The sequence below is a fragment of the Hemicordylus capensis genome, chromosome 2, assembly GCF_027244095.1.
Source record: "Hemicordylus capensis ecotype Gifberg chromosome 2, rHemCap1.1.pri, whole genome shotgun sequence".
Classification (NCBI taxonomy): Eukaryota; Metazoa; Chordata; class Lepidosauria; order Squamata; family Cordylidae; genus Hemicordylus; species Hemicordylus capensis.
Genome location: NC_069658.1, coordinates 35,848,267 through 35,865,849, shown reverse-complemented (window position 1 = coordinate 35,865,849; position 17,583 = coordinate 35,848,267). Strand labels below are relative to the sequence as shown.

At 46.5% G+C, this 17,583-nt stretch overlaps 1 protein-coding gene across 1 annotated transcript in view; it reads right to left on the bottom strand.

Moving 5' to 3' along the window:
- MTREX (Mtr4 exosome RNA helicase) overlaps positions 1 to 17,583 on the bottom strand; it is a 75,127-nt gene that overhangs the window by 19,272 nt on the left and 38,272 nt on the right. Inside the window, exon 19 of the mRNA XM_053288227.1 lies at positions 8,380 to 8,508. Within this exon, the coding sequence (XP_053144202.1) occupies positions 8,380 to 8,508 (129 nt within the window). The remainder of the gene's footprint in view (positions 1 to 8,379; positions 8,509 to 17,583) is intronic.

Below are 17,583 nucleotides of genomic sequence, written 5' to 3'. Positions count from 1 at the left end.
CTTCAGATCCCCATTATTCCCTAAGGTACAAATGCAAAAAATGTAAAGATCTTCAAAACTGCAGGAGTGTCTGATTGTTTTGGGGTTTGGGTGGTAGTTGGCACCCATGAGTGCCTACCACCCCAACCCAGTTTTGGAGGCTCAAACGTTTGAGCCGGTTTGAATAGAACCTTGCTCTGCTTGATTTGAATTCAGACCACCATTGCCAATTCAATACCCTGTTTGGTTTGAGTTCGAACCTTCAAACCGAACCAGTTCAAATTTGAACCTGTTTGCACATCCCTACTCCTATGTACACCTGGAAAATTAACTGAAAATGTTGAAAGATACAAGAGACTTTCAATCCCTTGGTGGTTAAAGTATAAATTAAGCAGAGAAAGAGTTATACATGTTATATAGCAAGAATTAATCAAGTGACCTATTAAAATGCAAAATGGTATGTTAACTCAAACGCAGTAACCAAATGCTGCTAGAAAAAGTGATCACAAAGGGCTGCCAACATTTATGATGTTCTACTGCGTTGTTTTATGTATTTCATTGCACATTGTCTTGGGAAGCTCTCTAGAAAGGCTGTTGAGATGTTTTTAGAACTAATTCCCTCTACATTTAGACCTGTATTTATCTCTGTGTGGTCATATATCTGTTCCACAAACATGTCCAGCATGAACTAGCCTTAACAGCCCCTAACCTAGGGATGGTTCACGCAGGCATGTAAACCACTTGAGCTCTGATCACATTATCATTTTTAAAAGATTTGCAGTTCAAAACGTGTGAACTGCCTCCACTGAACAGTACTTGGTGGAAGCAGGAAGCAACAGGAAGCCACAGTCTTCTTTTGCAAATGAGCATCATCACTTGATGATGCATATGTATGCCTGAACAGAGGCAAGTAAACTTGGGGAATGCAGTGGATTCAAATTCAGTGGGTAAAACTTGTAAACCTCAGGTAGCATCCAGACTAAGTAAATTATGACTAAGTCCCATTAAAATTAGTAGGACGTAAATTAGTCATGATCAATTTCAATGATGATTAGTCATGACTAACTAGTTTAGATGGTGCTTTTCATATATATATATATATATTTAATAATAGCCACTTTGCAATTCCTATTGCAAAGAAAGTCACTGTAACTGGAGGTCTTCAGCCTTTTCATACCCTTTACCATCATTAATCCTAATCTGTAACATGGGGTCCACTTTTAGTTTGCCCCATCTTTCTCCCCCACCTTCTCTCCATTATTTTGTATGTTCCATTATTTTGTAATTATTTTTAAAAATGCTGATGGTATGATCCCAGTGCTGGGATCACAACCCACCAGCTGAAAATCAATTCTCCCAATACTAAGTACCTGTCATAAAAAGTACTGCCTCAACACAGCCTCAGTGGGAGGAAGCTCCCACACCTACACCCTATCTACATAATTGCAAGAGAGCAACAAAGATGGCAATGGTAGTAAGATTCACGATTCTCACAACTCCCAGATATAATATATGTCTACATCAAGTCTCCCTTGTTTCCAGAAAAACAGGTTGCTTACCTGTAACTGATGATCTGGTAGAGATCCGTCGATATCCATAAGAATGGGTTCTGCGCCTGCGCAGGAGTCACGCGGTAGCCATGCCTGAGCTTGTCGAAGCGCCGAAGCCACGCCCCCACGCTGAGCGTTCTATATAAGGCGTGTCTTTGGCGCGAAGTCCCTCAGTTCTTGGACGACCGCCGTGGAGGACGACCATCCAGAAGACGAAGGTGAGTTCATCCAAGGTAAGTGCTCAATAAAGGACGTTGCAAAGGGCTGCACACCGCAATGCACATAAAGGTAGTCCTACTGCAGAGGGGAGGTCGGGAGGGTCTTATGGATATCGACGGATCTCTACCAGATCATCAGTTACAGGTAAGCAACCTGTTTATCTGGATCGAGATCCGTCGATACCCATAAGAATGGGTGTCTAGCGAGCTCCAAAAAAGGAGGAGGGGAGCAGTAGGAATTAAGGCAGCACCCTTTTCAAGATGCTTCTCCCGAATGAAGCCTCTGCAGCAGAACGTACATCTATGGCATAGTGTTTGATAAACGGGGACTCAGAGGACCATGTAGCTGCTTTGCAGATGTCCGTGAAAGAAACCCCTGCTAGGTGTGCAGCCGAGGAAGCGTGGGCTCTAATGGAGTGGGCCCGTATAGCTTCTGGAGGTGCTTTGTTTTGTAGTTTGTATGTGAACAATATCACCTGCACCAACCATCTCGACAGTCGTTGTCTGGAGACTGGGGAACCTTTGGAAGAGCCTTGGTAAGACACGAAGAGACGTTTGGAGGCTCTAAAGTCTTGTGTTCTGGACATATAGAACAGCAGAGCACGGCGTACATCCATAGTGTGCAAGGATCTCTCCAAGGAAGTGGAAGGAAGTCTGAAAAACGTAGGCAGGATTATATCCTGATTGAGGTGGAAGGAAGACACTACTTTAGGTAAAAAAGAAGGATCCAGACGCATTCGGACTTTGTCTGGATAAAAGATAGTATAAGGGGAGTCTACTCTGAGTGCTGTGAGTTCACTGACTCGTCTAGCAGTAGTAATTGCTATCAAAAAAGCAGTCTTCCAGGAGACCAGTTTCAATGAACATGTGGCCATGGGCTCGAAAGGAGGCTGAGTGAGGGATGAAAGAACCAGAGATAGGCTCCATGGTTCCACAGGAGGCTTAACTGGCGGGTACACATTCGAGAGACCTTTTAGAAAGGCCTTACTCAACGGATGGGAAAACAAAGTCTTTCCATCACTGCCCGGGTGTTGTGCGGAGAGGGCAGCCAGATGGACCTTAAGGGAGACATTTGCAAGACCTTGAGTTTTTAGTATCGTTAGGTAACGTAAGACTTCCTTGATCGAAGCCTGCTTGGGTAAAAACCCTCTAGACCTTGCATATATTTTAAAACGGTGCCATTTGCTCTGATAATTCTTACGAGTGGATGCCTTCCGTTGGTTGAGCAAAATTCGTCTTAGGAGAGTATCCGCCAGGCGGTCAGATGAAGGGTGAGAACGTCTGGGTGCAAGATCTGGCCGTCGTCTTGTGTCAGCAGATCTAGGCGCTGAGGTAAGTGGTGGTAACAGTTCTTGGACAGTCTGCGTAGCCGCGGAAACCAAGGTTGTCTTGGCCACCAAGGGGTAATCAAGATCCCGTCGGTCGGTTGAGACAGCAGACGTGCCACTACCCTGGGTATCAGTGGGAGTGGGGGAAACATGTACGGAGTCTCTTCGGACCAGTTCAGCTGAAAAGCATCCCCTAGAGAACGAGCATCGTGGCCCGCTCTCGAGCAGTAACGGGAACATTTTGTATTCCTGGAGCAAGCAAAGAGATCTATGGAGGGAAACATCCATTGGTCGAAGAGCGGGGTCAAGACTTCTGAATGTAGTTCCCATTCGTGTTGGTGATCTTTCAAAAAGACCCGACTGAGGTCGTCGGCTAATACATTCTCCAGGCCTTTGATGTGTACTGCTGCAGGGGCAATCTGGTGTTGGATGCACCAGTGCCACAGCTGGACGCTGAGGGCACACAGGCTCCGGGACACCGTTCCGCCCTGACGGTTGATGTATGCTTGTGCAGTTGTGTTGTCGAGCTGGACTTGAACAATCTGGCCTTGTATGATTGGAAGAAAAGCTCGCAGAGCCAGAAAAACTGCTAGTAGCTCTAGGAAATTTATGTGTAGTAGGGCTTGTTGAGGAGACCACCTGCCTTGGATCTTGTGCCCGTTGCAATGTGCACCCCAACCCTGTAGAGATGCATCTGTGGTCAGCCAGACAGTAGGGGAGGGATTTTGAAAGGGGACCCCACTGAGCAGATTGTTTCGGCGCGTCCACCACGTTAGAGAACGAAGGACTTGAGGAGGCATTAGTAAGCGTTTGTCTTGATTGTCCCTGCATGGGTGAAAGACAGAAAGAAACCATAGTTGAAGCTTGCGCATTTTTAGGCGAGCGAAGTGTATAATCGCATTGCACGAAGCCATCAGCCCTAAGAGGCGTTGGACGGCAAGGGCTGGTTGGGTTGGTTGTTGCTGGAAGAGACGAATCAGGTCTCCAATACAGTTGAACCTGTCCTCTGGTAAGAACGCTTTCTGCACTCTGGTGTCCAAAACTGCTCCTATGTAGGAGATAACCGGAACCGGTTGTAGATGTGACTTTTTCCAATTGATTTGAACACCTAGGTCGTGGAGAAGATCTATCACATAACGGATATGCGAAAGTAACTCTTCTTTGGTCTTTGCTGCCAAAAGCCAGTCGTCTAGGTATGGATAGATAGCAATCCCTCTGGTATGTAGGTGTGCAATCACCACAGCCATGCATTTTGTAAAAACCCTCGGTGCGGTAGACAGTCCGAAGGGCAATACATTGTATTGGTACACTTCCCGTCCGACGGTGAAACGTAAGTACTTTCGGTGGCAAGGTCGAATACTTATATGAAAATAGGCGTCCTTGAGGTCCAGCGTTGCAAGCCACTCTTCTCCCTGAAGGAGAGGTAGGATGTGCTGTAACGCCATCATGCGGAATTTTCGGACGTGAATGAATTTGTTCAGGCGACGGAGATCCATAATGGGTCGTATACCCCCATCCCGTTTGGGAATTTGGAAGTAACGGGAGTAGAACCCGTCTAGCCTGTCTGCCCATGACACCGGGGATATTGCCCCTTTGCAAAGAAGATCCTTCACCTCTTCCCTCAGGAGATCCGATGCAGGAGTGAGCTTCATCCCCATAAAACGAGGAATGGTCTTGAATTCGAGTGCATAGCCTGAGCTCACAATCTTCAGGACCCATTTGTCTGATGTTATGTGGTGCCATGCGGGGACATGGCTGGCCAGCCTGATGGTTGGCTGGGACAGAATAGTCGATGGTGAGGACGGTACCCGCGCTGGCTGGGAAAGGGAGAGAGGAGGAGGTGTCAATGGGCAATTGCAATTTTCAAAGACGCTTTTGGTTGTCCTGCGTCTTGGAACGCTGGGGTTGAGAAGCTTTATGCCTCTGCTGGTAGGCTCGCTTTTGATATGGGGTATATGGCTTTCTGAAATCCCGGCGATCTTGGGTTCGATAGTTGGGCCTATATTTTCCATAATTGGGTCGGTATCTTGATGACTGCCCGGAGGCTGATTGGGCAGCAGTGAAGGTTTTTGCCGTGAACTTGGATTTTTTTAACTGTTCCATTGTGGCGTCTGTGGTGGTGCTGAAAAGACCAGAGCCATCGAAAGGCAGGCCTTCGATCTTTTCTTTCATGTCCATCTGGAGATTAGTGGACCGCAACCAAGCATGCCTGCGTAGAGTGATAGCTGCTGTCATGGCCCTGGACTCACTTTCCGCTAGGTGTTTAGAAATGCTTAGCTGGCGACGAGTCAAATCCCCAGTGTTTTCCAAGGTCTGGCGGAACTTAGCCCTAAACTCATGTATAGGCAAAGATTCCAGGTCTTTTTCCAAAAGTTCCCAGAGGCCATGTGCGTATTTGGCCGTGCAGGCCGCATAGTTGGCCACTTTGATCGAAAGGCACGAAGTCGAATACACCTTCCTGCCTAAAAGGTCTAGTTTTCTGCCCTCTTTATCCGGAGGAACTGTATGGCGTTTGCCTGACTTAGAAGAAGTGGCGCAATCAATAACAAGAGAATTGGGCGCCGGATGCTTCAACAAATATTCATTGTCCTTATCTTGTACCCGGTAGAGGCTCTCAAGTTTCTTGGAAGTTGGCGTGGAGGTGTGGAGTACTTCCCAAGCGCACTTAGCCGCCCTAGTGATCACTGGTAGCATAGGGAGTGCCACTGGAGCGGTAGATTGAGACTGAAGCATAAAGTTGTATACCGGATCATCTATTGTCGCCAAAGGAGAGCGAATGTCCAGCCCCAGGGAATCCGCCATCGCACGAATGTGCTTGTGGTAAGCTTTCAGCTCATCATTTGGAGATACATACGTGGGTGGAGCCACATCCACTGGAGGATCCGCAATATTACTGTCCTCATCCGAATCCGACTCAAAATCGGACGAACCATAATGTTCAGAGGGGGAGCAAGGAGACAGTTCATTTCCATTAGTTTGAGCAATGGTTTGTGTCTCTTCAGTGCTGACAGATGAGTGTGGCAGGACATCTGTCTGAATGGAGGCAGATCTTGTGCTCATAGGAAAAGTCTGTGAAGCACGGTGAAATAGTTCTGGGCACTGCGTCTGGGTAGATACAGTAGACACAGAACGCAGTGGCAATCGTTGAGACCCGGTGTCATCAAACACATATGGTTCTCCAGGTGAAGTTGTACCCATGGGATCCTGGGGGTATTCACAGGTGTGCCATGTTAGCGGGGAGCGTCCTTGGCTGGCGGATTGAGGTCTGGAGGAGTGTGCTGTGGAGACTGAAGGTTGAGATGGGCCTGCATCTGTTGGCAAGAAACCCTTAAAGGTAGAGGTTGTCCGTCTACTCGACGTTGAGTCCAATAGCGAAAGCAGTGAGCGAGTCGCTGATGGTAGAATATCCTCGGCATCGACGTCTATGATCTCGAAAGCAGGAGGTGGGCAGCGTGGCGTCACCTGAGAAGTGAGGACCGGGGTGTGCAGTACAGTATCTCGAAGACCGACCGACGGTGTAGATGGCGAAGCCGAGTGTAGTGGGGTCGGAGCTGGCGATAGAGCTCGAGCAATCGGCATCGAAATCGACGTCGAGGCAAGCACCGGTTGAACAGCAGGAGTCAATATCGAGGCAACTGTCGATGCTGAAGGAGCCGTCGACATCGAAGGATTTGTCGGCATCGACTGAGCTGTCGACATCGAGGGAGCAGGTAGCGCCGACTGATCAGTCGTCATTGGTGGCACTGCAGTGGTCGATGGAAACCCCGATGTTGATGGTAAAGCTGACGACTTCGATACACTTGGTGGAGATGGAGTACGCGGAGGCAGGTCTGGGGATCTTCGACGTTTTCTAGGTGGAGAACTATGCCGATCTGTGTTTCGACGCCCAGAAGGAGAGTCGTTACGTCCACTTGAATGAAGATCCGGTCTCGATGGGGAAGACGAAGAAGATGTACACGGCGTCGATGTTGACTTTACCGGTTTCGATGTCGATGTGGATAACTTGGATACACGCGAAGGAGCTGGAGATTCCTTCGACTTAGAATGTTTCTTCGGCATCGAAGTAGGCTTCGAAGAATCAACTTTCTTCGATGCTGAGGAAGACTTTCGGTGGCGGCTCGACGTTGATGGAGGTGCCGACTCCGCCCTTGGGGGCAATTTTGAAGACGAAGTTGAGGTCGAGGGACGAGGAGTACCCGGAGTGGAGGGGCTCAGAACCTCGTCATAAATAGCGGCCCGAAGGCGTAGCGCTCGGTTTTTTCTCGTTTGCTTCGAGAAAGAGAGGCAAATCTTGCAGGAGGCGACATTATGTTCCTCACCGAGGCATAATAAGCAAAGGTCGTGAAGGTCCTTGGAGGGGAGTTTCGCCCTGCAGCCTTCACACCATTTAAAAGATCTTTTCTCCTCAGTCATATTCACACTCGTAGTGGAGTCCGTTCCGAGGTCGAAGAGCCGGGATCGTCGTCAGTCAGTCCGTGTCGAGAACCGGGAAAAACCGAGAAGTCAGTCCGAGTCAAATTCCAAACAAAGGTCGCTTTCCAGTCCGTCGTCAAAACCAAAAATCAGTCAGTAAAGGATGAACTCGTTCTTAATGTAAAGAGGAACTTTTCCAACAGCTGAGGTGGCAGACCGAGGTCCAAACGCAAAGGCGGTCGGAAAAGAACTGGGGGACTTCGTGCCAAAGACACGCCTTATATAGAATGCTCAGCGTGGGGGCGTGGCTTCGGCGCTTCGACAAGCTCAGGCATGGCTACCGCGTGACTCCTGCGCAGGCGCAGAACCCATTCTTATGGGTATCGACGGATCTCGATCCAGATCAGCTCAGCAACAGACTGCAAGATCAAGGGGTGCTGTGTTCTACATCGCTCCTTTCTTACTGCAGAAATAATGTAAGTAAAATGTTTCCCAATCTCCCATCCTCAGCTACAACTGATCTTGCTGTATGCCTGTCACTGCAGGAGTGTGGAGGGGAGTATTTTCCTATCTAGAAAATGTGTGCCTTGCTCACATTTATTCATGCGTACCGTAAATCTGTCTTCAGAGGGCTTTTCAACCTCAGGACTACATACTTTCCAAACTTGTTAACTTTTCTATGCACTAGCTTAACCAATAATTTATCAATCTATACACAACCTACAGACAGCTGCACAAGACTACTACTAGACATATTAAAAATAGATAACTATACTTGTCAATGCATCTGCCTCCATAAGAGATTTAAAAATTCAGCTGTTTGCCCAATATTAAAGGCCATGGGCTTAATCCATTTGGTTTTTGGTTTTTTTAAACAACAAAAATACTCACCTGCATCTCCCCTTTCTCATCAGGTTTTGCTGGCTTTGCAGCCTCTGTAGCAGAATTTTTCAGGCTCTCCTTATTACAGTGCAGCAGGACTTCAGCAACATAAAGGGGGTCCAGTTCACCAGAGTTTGGCTACAGTGATAGCAAGGAACAAGGTCAATAAGAGCAGGGAATCATTCTTGAATGCCAATAAAAGAGAAAGAAGTGAAAAGCATCAGAGACATCCTGCATCAAAGAGTTTCTTGCAGTTCAAGAGTTGTAAGTTCTTGACTAGCAACACAAGAGATAAAATACAATGTAAACTAATAATAGCCTTTTTCTCCCTGCCCCAGGTAAAATGGAAAATATTTATTAAAATGTCTATTAGCTCTTAGGGTGACTATAGGATCTAGATCTTTAAAAGGCCAGATATGGCTTTTTACTCTGAAGTGTAATGGGTTGGTAAGAATTCTTGGCTTCTAATTGGGATCCTTAGTTTATGATCCATAGCTACACAGACCACACAGCTTGTACTTTTCACTCATTCCCACCCCACCACCCCCAAACGTTTGGCAGGAGACAGGGCCCTATTCAAAGCCAGCCAGCAAGACTCTGTAGCTGATCAGGGAGTCTCCACTACACCACATTATCTTGTAATCTTCTCACTTCTAGCCACTATCCCATAAACATGTAGTTCTTGCCAGCCTGGGAAAAGAAGGCTGGTAATGAAGACTATGCTGGCAACCCTAATCTTTTAAATTTAACACAGTTAACAGAACACAGCCAAATGTATTAGGGAAAAACTCTTTTAACATAGCAAATGAGAGGAAAACCACCACTATAACTTTGGACACTGGCTTTGTTTGGAGGTTCCCTTGTTCCCTTGATGTAAATGGATGGGATTAGAGCAGTGTTCTTGCAAGATCTGCAAGCCAGTGGTGACTCTCATCAACCCAAAGCTGGATACTCTGCAGAGCCCCTCTGACACCACGCAGATACGACTGCTCCCACTGTGCTTTCCCCAGTGCTGGTGCGGCTCCTTTGAAGAGAACAGAACCATCTTGAGCCCCAGCACCATCTTGGGTAGCATGAATGGAGTGTTGGGAAGCACTGTGCCGTTTCCTTAAAAGGAGACCAGGAAATGTATTTATTTAGTAGTTCGTGTTGTCTTCATATTGAAGGGTTTTTGCGAAAGTGGCCCTAATTGAAAAATAGTGAAGATCGCTGGGTTAGAGTGTCTTGCCAGCAGGTCACATTGAGAAGGCTAGTAGGACTTATGGGTGCTCAGCAGCCTCTCCTAAAATGATTTAGCAGGTCATGCTGCAGGGTGCTTGGGGAACTAGCTCCGTCTGGACTACATATGCAGCAGCTAGGGATGTGCATGGAACTGGTTCGGAGGCCTTTGGGCCTCCAAACCAGTTCGAAAGACCAGTGGTTTGGCCAATTCGAAGGGCGAGATCTCTTTAAGGATGGGGGAGGGTGCTCTTACACCTCCTGCCGCATTTCCCCCACCAGCGCTGCTTTTTAAAATGGTCCAGTGGGGTGGCAGCATACCTCCTCAGTGCCCCGATGCCTCCTCAGACCCCCTCCTTGGACCTCCTGGACCATTTTAACGTCCAGTCTGAGGAGGCACCAGGGAGACAAGGAGGTATGCTGCCGCCCCACCGGACCATTTTAAAAGGCAGTGCCAGCGAGGGAAATGCAGCGGGAGGGGTTAAGAGCATCCTCCCCCGTCCTTAGAGAGATCCCCCCACATCTTCAATCTGGCAGGCGCCGGTCCTGTGCATACCACTAGCAGCAGCATGAAGTTGTAATGAGGTGGCAGAATGGATTGTATCGTTTAGTTTGTGGGTGGGAAATCTCATATCCTCCCTTATCTTTAAAAAAAATGTTCCGTATTGAAAGGGGGCAGGGTGGGGAACAGTTCTAGCACTTCATGACTACTTCATTCTGCTGCTAATGTAGACCAGGCCTCAGTCTCACTTCAGGCTGGGCTTTGGAGGTACTCAGGAACAATGAGGACTCTCTTGCTGTTTCTGAGAATCCCTAAAGCATTATGTGAAGTGAGAGAAAGCCTCCCACTTCCCCCAAGTTCACAGCATAAACTAGCTTGAAGTGGGGCAAAGTCTATTTCTCCCACCCAGCACAAAGCAAAAGACCTCTTGCCTAAGAGGTCTCTCCAATGAAAGGAACACAGAGAGGGGAAGGGTCTCTTACTTCATGCTGGGTCATGAAGGATAGGGAGTCACCAGAGAGATCAGGGGTCACTGCTGGCCATTTGCTGAGACATCTGTGGAGCTCTGTAACCCGGTCAGTCCATTTATAGTTGCCAATGGCTGCAGTACAGATGTTTTGATAAAAATATGTGGATAGAGCAAAGCTTCTTGGCAGAGGATCCAAATTAAAGAGCCAGGATAGAATCATCTTGTAAAGTAGCAGCATTTTAAGACATTAGTAGCCCACTTCTTTTTGAGAATGATAAAAAATGAGGGCTTGCTGAACAGGGTGTAACACGTGAAGACGACTATTGGAAGACATTGTAAGTATTTCACACTGTATCATAGATAGTTTTAGGATGCCTAATTGTAAACAGAAACACGTGACTTGTTCCACTGTTAGATCACCCATTAATCAAAGTATTTATTCACAAAAAACAACTGTGAATAATACTGTTCTGTTCCATACAAAATATATTTACAGCAGCTGTTTTAGTTTAGGTTTAAAGACCTCTGTTTACTTGTGTCATCTGAACTGCATTTGAAAATGCAATCCATATGTGGAAAAGCAGCTTCAAGTCAACATTTAAAAACATGTGCTGTTTACTTAAACTTGGAACAGGCTGACATATGCATAAAATACTCTCAGGGCACATAAAGCAACCAAGACTGGATTACATCATCAACGCCAGTTACATTCTACAACAGGTATACAACCAAGTATGTCATGCAGAATCCATTGCCCAAGGGGAGCCTATTAATTTCTATTAATATTACAAAGTACTGCATGGACCAAAGAAGAAGAAGAGAGAAATACAAGTGAACCTCGTTATTCATATCCGCGGGTGTCTAATAGACACCTGTTCCCATTATTCGTGGACACGAACCCACATATCCACGGTTCCTAGAAGGCCGGAAGAGACCGCGGAGGTCACTTCCAGCCGCCATTTTGTCTTCAGAAGAGAGGAGGATACAGGAGGAGCCACTTTGTGGCTCATTTCTGGGAGGGGGACTTTCCCCTGTGATTTTTCGTGGGTTTCGGGGCCATTTCATCCTTTGGAGGGCATGCCTGGGCACATGGGGGACCCATGGAGCACAACACAATAAGTTGGGGGGCTTTTCCACAACTTTCCCCTCTGGAACCTAACCCCACTTTGCTCATAGCCCTAATGCCTCATTACTCATGGTTCTGTTACTCGCGGTCGTGGGCGAGTACCAGAAGCCCTGCAAGTTGTGAGGTTCTCCTGCACCTCATAAGGCTAAAGTTCACACTACATACGTTTATGTCACTGTTATGGAAGTGGCATGGAGGGAAGTAGGGTTTTCCCTAGCTTTTTGACTTTGCACCTCAGCCAGTTTCTTCCCCTTCTCCCCACCATTCTCTATATAATATGTAGTATATAACATGTATATATAAATTAAAAAAAACATGTTCTGCGTATCAGTATGATAAGCGCAAGCCAAAAAGGTTAACAAAAATAGGCAGAGTGGAAAATCAAGGCACAGTACTGTAAACAGAAAAATACAAGTTTCCTTCAGGAGTGCCTAAACTGCCTAGTGAAGTTAAACTGCCTAGTGAAGTTAGGATACCAGACAGAGGCCACCTTTGTACATAACACTAAACTGCGGGTTGATGAGCATAAGGTTAACTCTTGAACCCGGGAATTGTCCCACAGACCATCTTCCATCCTGGGTCAGGCAAGCTCTAGTTTCAGGGCAGAGGAACCCTTCCCTCTCCCTAGTCCACTGAGGCCGCATCCCAGTAAGCTCTGGAGCACCTGCATCACCAGACTGAGGGTAAGGCATAAGCATGTCAGGAGGGTGGCAGCCATTGACCATGATCTTCACGGAGGGCGTGCCCAGCAAGATCGTGCCTTTTAGGCATGGTCCGTCCACCACCGGCACCATCGGCACGACATTTAAACCCTGCCCTCACAACACTTGTGCCACTGCCCTCGCAGGAGCCCAGTGGCCAACAGACTCGTACAAGCACAATTGCTTGTAATGGGGGGATGGAGAGGGGCACTATTTTTCTGTTACTCCAGGAAGGGATCTTGATGACGTCCTGAGGGAATATATATGAGGATGGGCAAAGAGTCCTGGGGTCTGGTCCACTGTGACAAAGGATGCTCTTGTGATGGCAGATCCAGTTAGAGCAGTCCAGGAACCCCCAAAACACTCCAGCCCCCGTGTCAGCTTCCTGGCTGGAGATCAGCCCTCTCATGAGAGGGCCAGTCCACTGGGGAAGACAAGAGGCTGTATGAGCTTTGGATCTCTGTTGGACTGCACTCTCATGAGTTAGGTCATCCAATTATAGGGGACCCCACTGATATGGGCTGTTTAAAAACAGAATGCATACTCCTAGCCTTTCCCACTACACTCAACCCCTACAGACTCCCAAGGATGCTGTGCCACTCCATGTGTCCTGTTGTTTCTCTGTGGGCTAAATTTGGCAGGATTGGGGATGTCTCCTAGTACACATTCAAAATTCCCAGGCTGGGAACGGCATTGCAGTGTATGCAGATCTGCCCCCATGGGGAATCGCGGGTGAGGGGAGCCCATGTTTTCAGAGATCCATGGCAAGCAGAGTGGCATCCCCCAATGCAGCTTTTCCCTTTTACATGCTTTTGACCCGGCAACAGCTGGAGGAGGGCGGAGACAGTGCGGGGGGTGGGACAAGTGCTTGGAGAGGCGGCCAGCGAGAAGCATAGAGAAGCATAGAGAAGGCACATTTCTGGGTTGGTCTGAACCGCCCTATCTATGGTTTTGGTGACTGCCACAGCACAAAACCCAGGTTACAACGGAGGCAGAATTTGGACGACACAATGCAGCCTTCAAACTTCAGGTTGGAGAAGTGAAACTCATTACAAACCCAAAGGTTCAGATTACGGTTTCGTGTCAGCAGGCCATAACAGAGACCCCATTTGGGAATATTTTAATGAAGTTCCTGTACCTGTGGGTAAGAAAGACATGCGTGCAAAATGCAAACAGTGCAACAACGAAATGCAAGGCCTGGTTGCCCGAATGAAACAGCATTATGAGAAGTCTGTACCTACCTTCTAAAAATGAAACCTGCATCTATCTCTAAAGTTAGACAACAAGAATGTACTTTTACATTAAATAGAATCTTCCTGGCTAGTAATTTAAATTGTGATTTAAATAATTAAAACTGAGTCCTTCTATGAAGCCATTTAAATCGTGAATTAAATCAATTTGATTTAAATCAAAACCAACTCTGGTGGCCAGAATCTCCAAAAAGTACATGTCAACAGTTCCTTTGTCTCAAGCCACTGCAAAGGGTTCCAGAATGGAATCAGTCACGGGTTGCTCGGGCAGCTCAAGGCAACCATGAGCTGCACCCAGAAATCAGGAAGACTCTGTCCTAGGCAGAAACGACTGAACTTGCCTGGAGTCTTGTCTTTTTACTGAGAAAGCGCCCCTTCTGGCAAAGTGTGTACACTCCCCTGGCACTGGGTTGATAAATATCTGACAAGTTCTTAAAGGGGCTGGAAAAGGAAACGCTTATAAAACCAATCAGGAAAAAGAGTAAAGCAAGAATGATGTCATATCTACACAAAAGAACTTTTGTCTAGTAACCAAAGTAACATTTCAACTGGAGGAGGACAATCGCTCAGAGCATATTACGCCTATTCTGAAAGCACTGCACTGGTTGCGAATATGTTTCTGGATCCAATTTAAGGTGCTGGTTATTACCTTTAAAGCCCTTAATGGTTTGGGCTCTGGGTACCTGAAGGACCGCCTGCTTCCAAGGGTTTCTGCCTGCCCCACAAGATCTTCAGGGGGGCCTTTGCTCTGTGTGCCAACATTGAGAGAGGCTAGTTTGCTGTGCACATGGGAGAGGGCCTTCTCTGTTGTTGCCCCCAGACTCTGGAATGCTCTCCCAGGGAATGTTTACTCTGTGACAGCTGTGGCTGCTTTTATAAAAACAACTAAAGACCTTTTTATTTACTCAGGCTTTTACCTCCTAGAGACTGCCAGGTTTCTCAGCTTTCTTGCTTCTTTCTTGTTTCTTGGTATTTTATGGTTTAAACGTTTAATTGATTTTAAGGTTTTAAATGTAACTTTTACAGAATTTTATTGTATTTTAACTTCTGTCAATTGCTTTCAGATGCATTATGAAAGGTGGTATAAATATTGAATAATAAATAAATAAGTCAGAGGGAGAGGGGATTCTGGGACAATCAAAACCCACCACCTCATTCTTGACAAAGCCTAATAAGGGGGAAGTACAACTGGTTTTTCCTTACTGGCTGTGAAAGACAGCAGCACAAAAGAAAATTAACTGCACACCCCAGCAAACAGACTGAGAAAGTGGGAAGGTCTGTCTAGACCTCAGATATCTGCAAAATACAGACCATCATAATTGCAGCCAGTGGCTTACAAGAGCTGATATTCACACAAAATTCTATAGTTAGTGCATCTAAAATGATGTCATTCTTCCAAGGCTTCTCAAAAGCAAGTACTGGAAATGTTCCAGGTAAAGAGAGATGCCTCAGCTAGGAATTTCCTAGGTCAATATTTTTTTTTTAATCTGGACTCTGAGTGGAGAAGGGGGAAAGTAAGGTTCAATAACTAGCATCACAAAAGTCAATTTACACAAGGCTCTTTAAAAGCCTGGGGACACAGCAATACTAGGTTCCTTTTGAAAGTGCCAAGGGCTGGCAACTATACAGACATGTTCTCCCCTGCACACATAAACTTGATGCTCAAGAAACTGTTAGCTAATATTACATAAAGGTCCAGCTGATGTACTTATGCTATAAAGCACAATAATTCATGAAATCCTTTACAGTATTTAGTTATTGCAAGACTTCTAACTTTGTGTAAAAGTATAAATGATATTTGCTTTCACTATATTTTATTTATTATTTATTATTAAAACTTTTATACCGCCCTTCCAAAAGGCTCAGGGTGGTTTACATTAAAACACCATTAAAATCAGTTGTTAATTAAAACAAAAATTATAAAAGCATAAAACAATGATTAACAATTAAAAACATTGTAAAAGAGCAATTAAATAATCAGAACAAATTAAAAACAAGTTTTTAAAAGCTGAGAAAGCCTGGTTGAAGAGATGTGTTTTCAGAAGTTTTTTTTAAAAACTGCCAGAGATGGGGAGGATCGTATCCCAGAAGGGAGTGCATTCTACAATCGCGGGGCACCAGCCGAGAAGGCCCATCTCTGTGTAGCCACCAAACAAATTGATGGCAACTGGAGACAGACCTCCTCAAGTGACCTCAATGGGCGTTGCGGCTCATAGCGAAGAAGAAGCTCTCTTAAATACCCAGGGTCTAAGCCGTTTAGGGCTTTAAACGCCTCCCACCCCTCTTGGCTTGTTGAATATTCCCCTCCATGCTGTTTGAGCAAAGGCTTCTCCCAAAACCTTCCTATGATATTGTTAGTTCTAAAGGTGCCACCACAACGCACATAACTAGCACTTTGTATTTTGTCCGGGAACCTATCAGCAGCCAGTGTAGCTCCATCAACAGAGGAATAATGTGGACTCTCCCAGATAACCCAGAGACCAGCCTGGCTGCCACATTCTGAACCAATTGAAGTTTCCGGACTACGTACAAAGGCAGCCCCACGTAGAGCGAATTACAGAAGTCAAGTCTGGAGGTTACCAACAAATGTACCACTCTTTTGAGGTCATTGATCTCAAGAAACGGGCGCAGCTGGTGTATCAGCCGAAGCTTAGAAAGCACCCCTGGCCACCGCCTCAACCTGAGAAACCAAGGAGAGACGTTGATCCAGAAGTACTCCCAGACTGAGAACCTGTTCCTTTTGGGGAATTGTGACCCCATCTAGAACAGGTAGATCAAAATAGTCTCTAGAGTTCTGACCCCGCACAATAAGTACCTCCATCTTATCTGGATTCAGCTTCAGTTTATTCTCCCTCATCCAGCCCATTACTGCTTCCAGGCAAGCATTTAGGGAGGATATGCCAACTCCTGAAGAAGTTGACATGGAGAAGTAGATCTGGGTGTTATCAGCGTACTAGTAACACCCAGCTCCAAATCCCCTGATGATCTCTCCCAGCAGTTTCATGTAGATGTTAAAAAGCATTGGAGAGAGTATGGAGCCTTGAGGGACACCATACTTAAGCTCAGATTTTGAAGAGCAACAATCTCCAATCAACACCATCTGGAATCTGTCTGAGAGGTAGGAGCGGAACCACTGTAAAACACTGCTCCCCACCCCCAGCACCCTCAGACGTTCCAGAAGGATACTATGGTCTATAGCACTGAAAGCCGCCGAGAGATCCAAGAGGACCAACAGAGTCACACTTCCTCTGTCCATTGCCAATTGGAGATCATCCATCAGGCCGACCAAGGCAGTCTCCACCCCAAAGCCCGCCTGAAAACCAGTTTGAAATGGGTCTAGATAATCAGTTTCCTCCAAGACCACCTGGAGCTGAGAGGCCACCACCCTCTCAATTACCTTGCCCAGCCACAGGAGATTGGAAACGGGCCTATTAATTGCTCAACTCTGAGGGATCTAACGCAGGCTTCTTTAGAAGAGGTCTAATAATTGCCTCCTTAAGACAAGGAGGCATCCTGCCCTCCCTCAGAGAAGCATTTATGATTTCTACCAGGCCGCCTACAACAGCCTCCCTGCTAGATAGAACAAGCCATGTTGGACAAGGGTCAAGAGGACAAGTGGTAGGCCTCACCGCTCCAAGCAGCTTGTCCACATCATCAGGAGTCACAAACTGAAATTGATCCAGTCGAATCGTATAAGAGGAGTTGTCAGACACCTCCAGTTCAGACATCAAATTAATTGTGGAGTCTCCATCTAAGTCGGCCCGAATCCAAGAGATTTTGTCTGCGAAAAATTCATTAAACACATCACAGCGGGTAACTGATGCTTCCAAATTCTGGTTCAAGGGAGAGGGGGCAGATACTAGTCCCCTCACAACCCTGAACAACTCCGCTGGACGTAAACACGCAGAGGCAATACGGGCAGAAAAGAACCGCTTCTTTGCCGCACG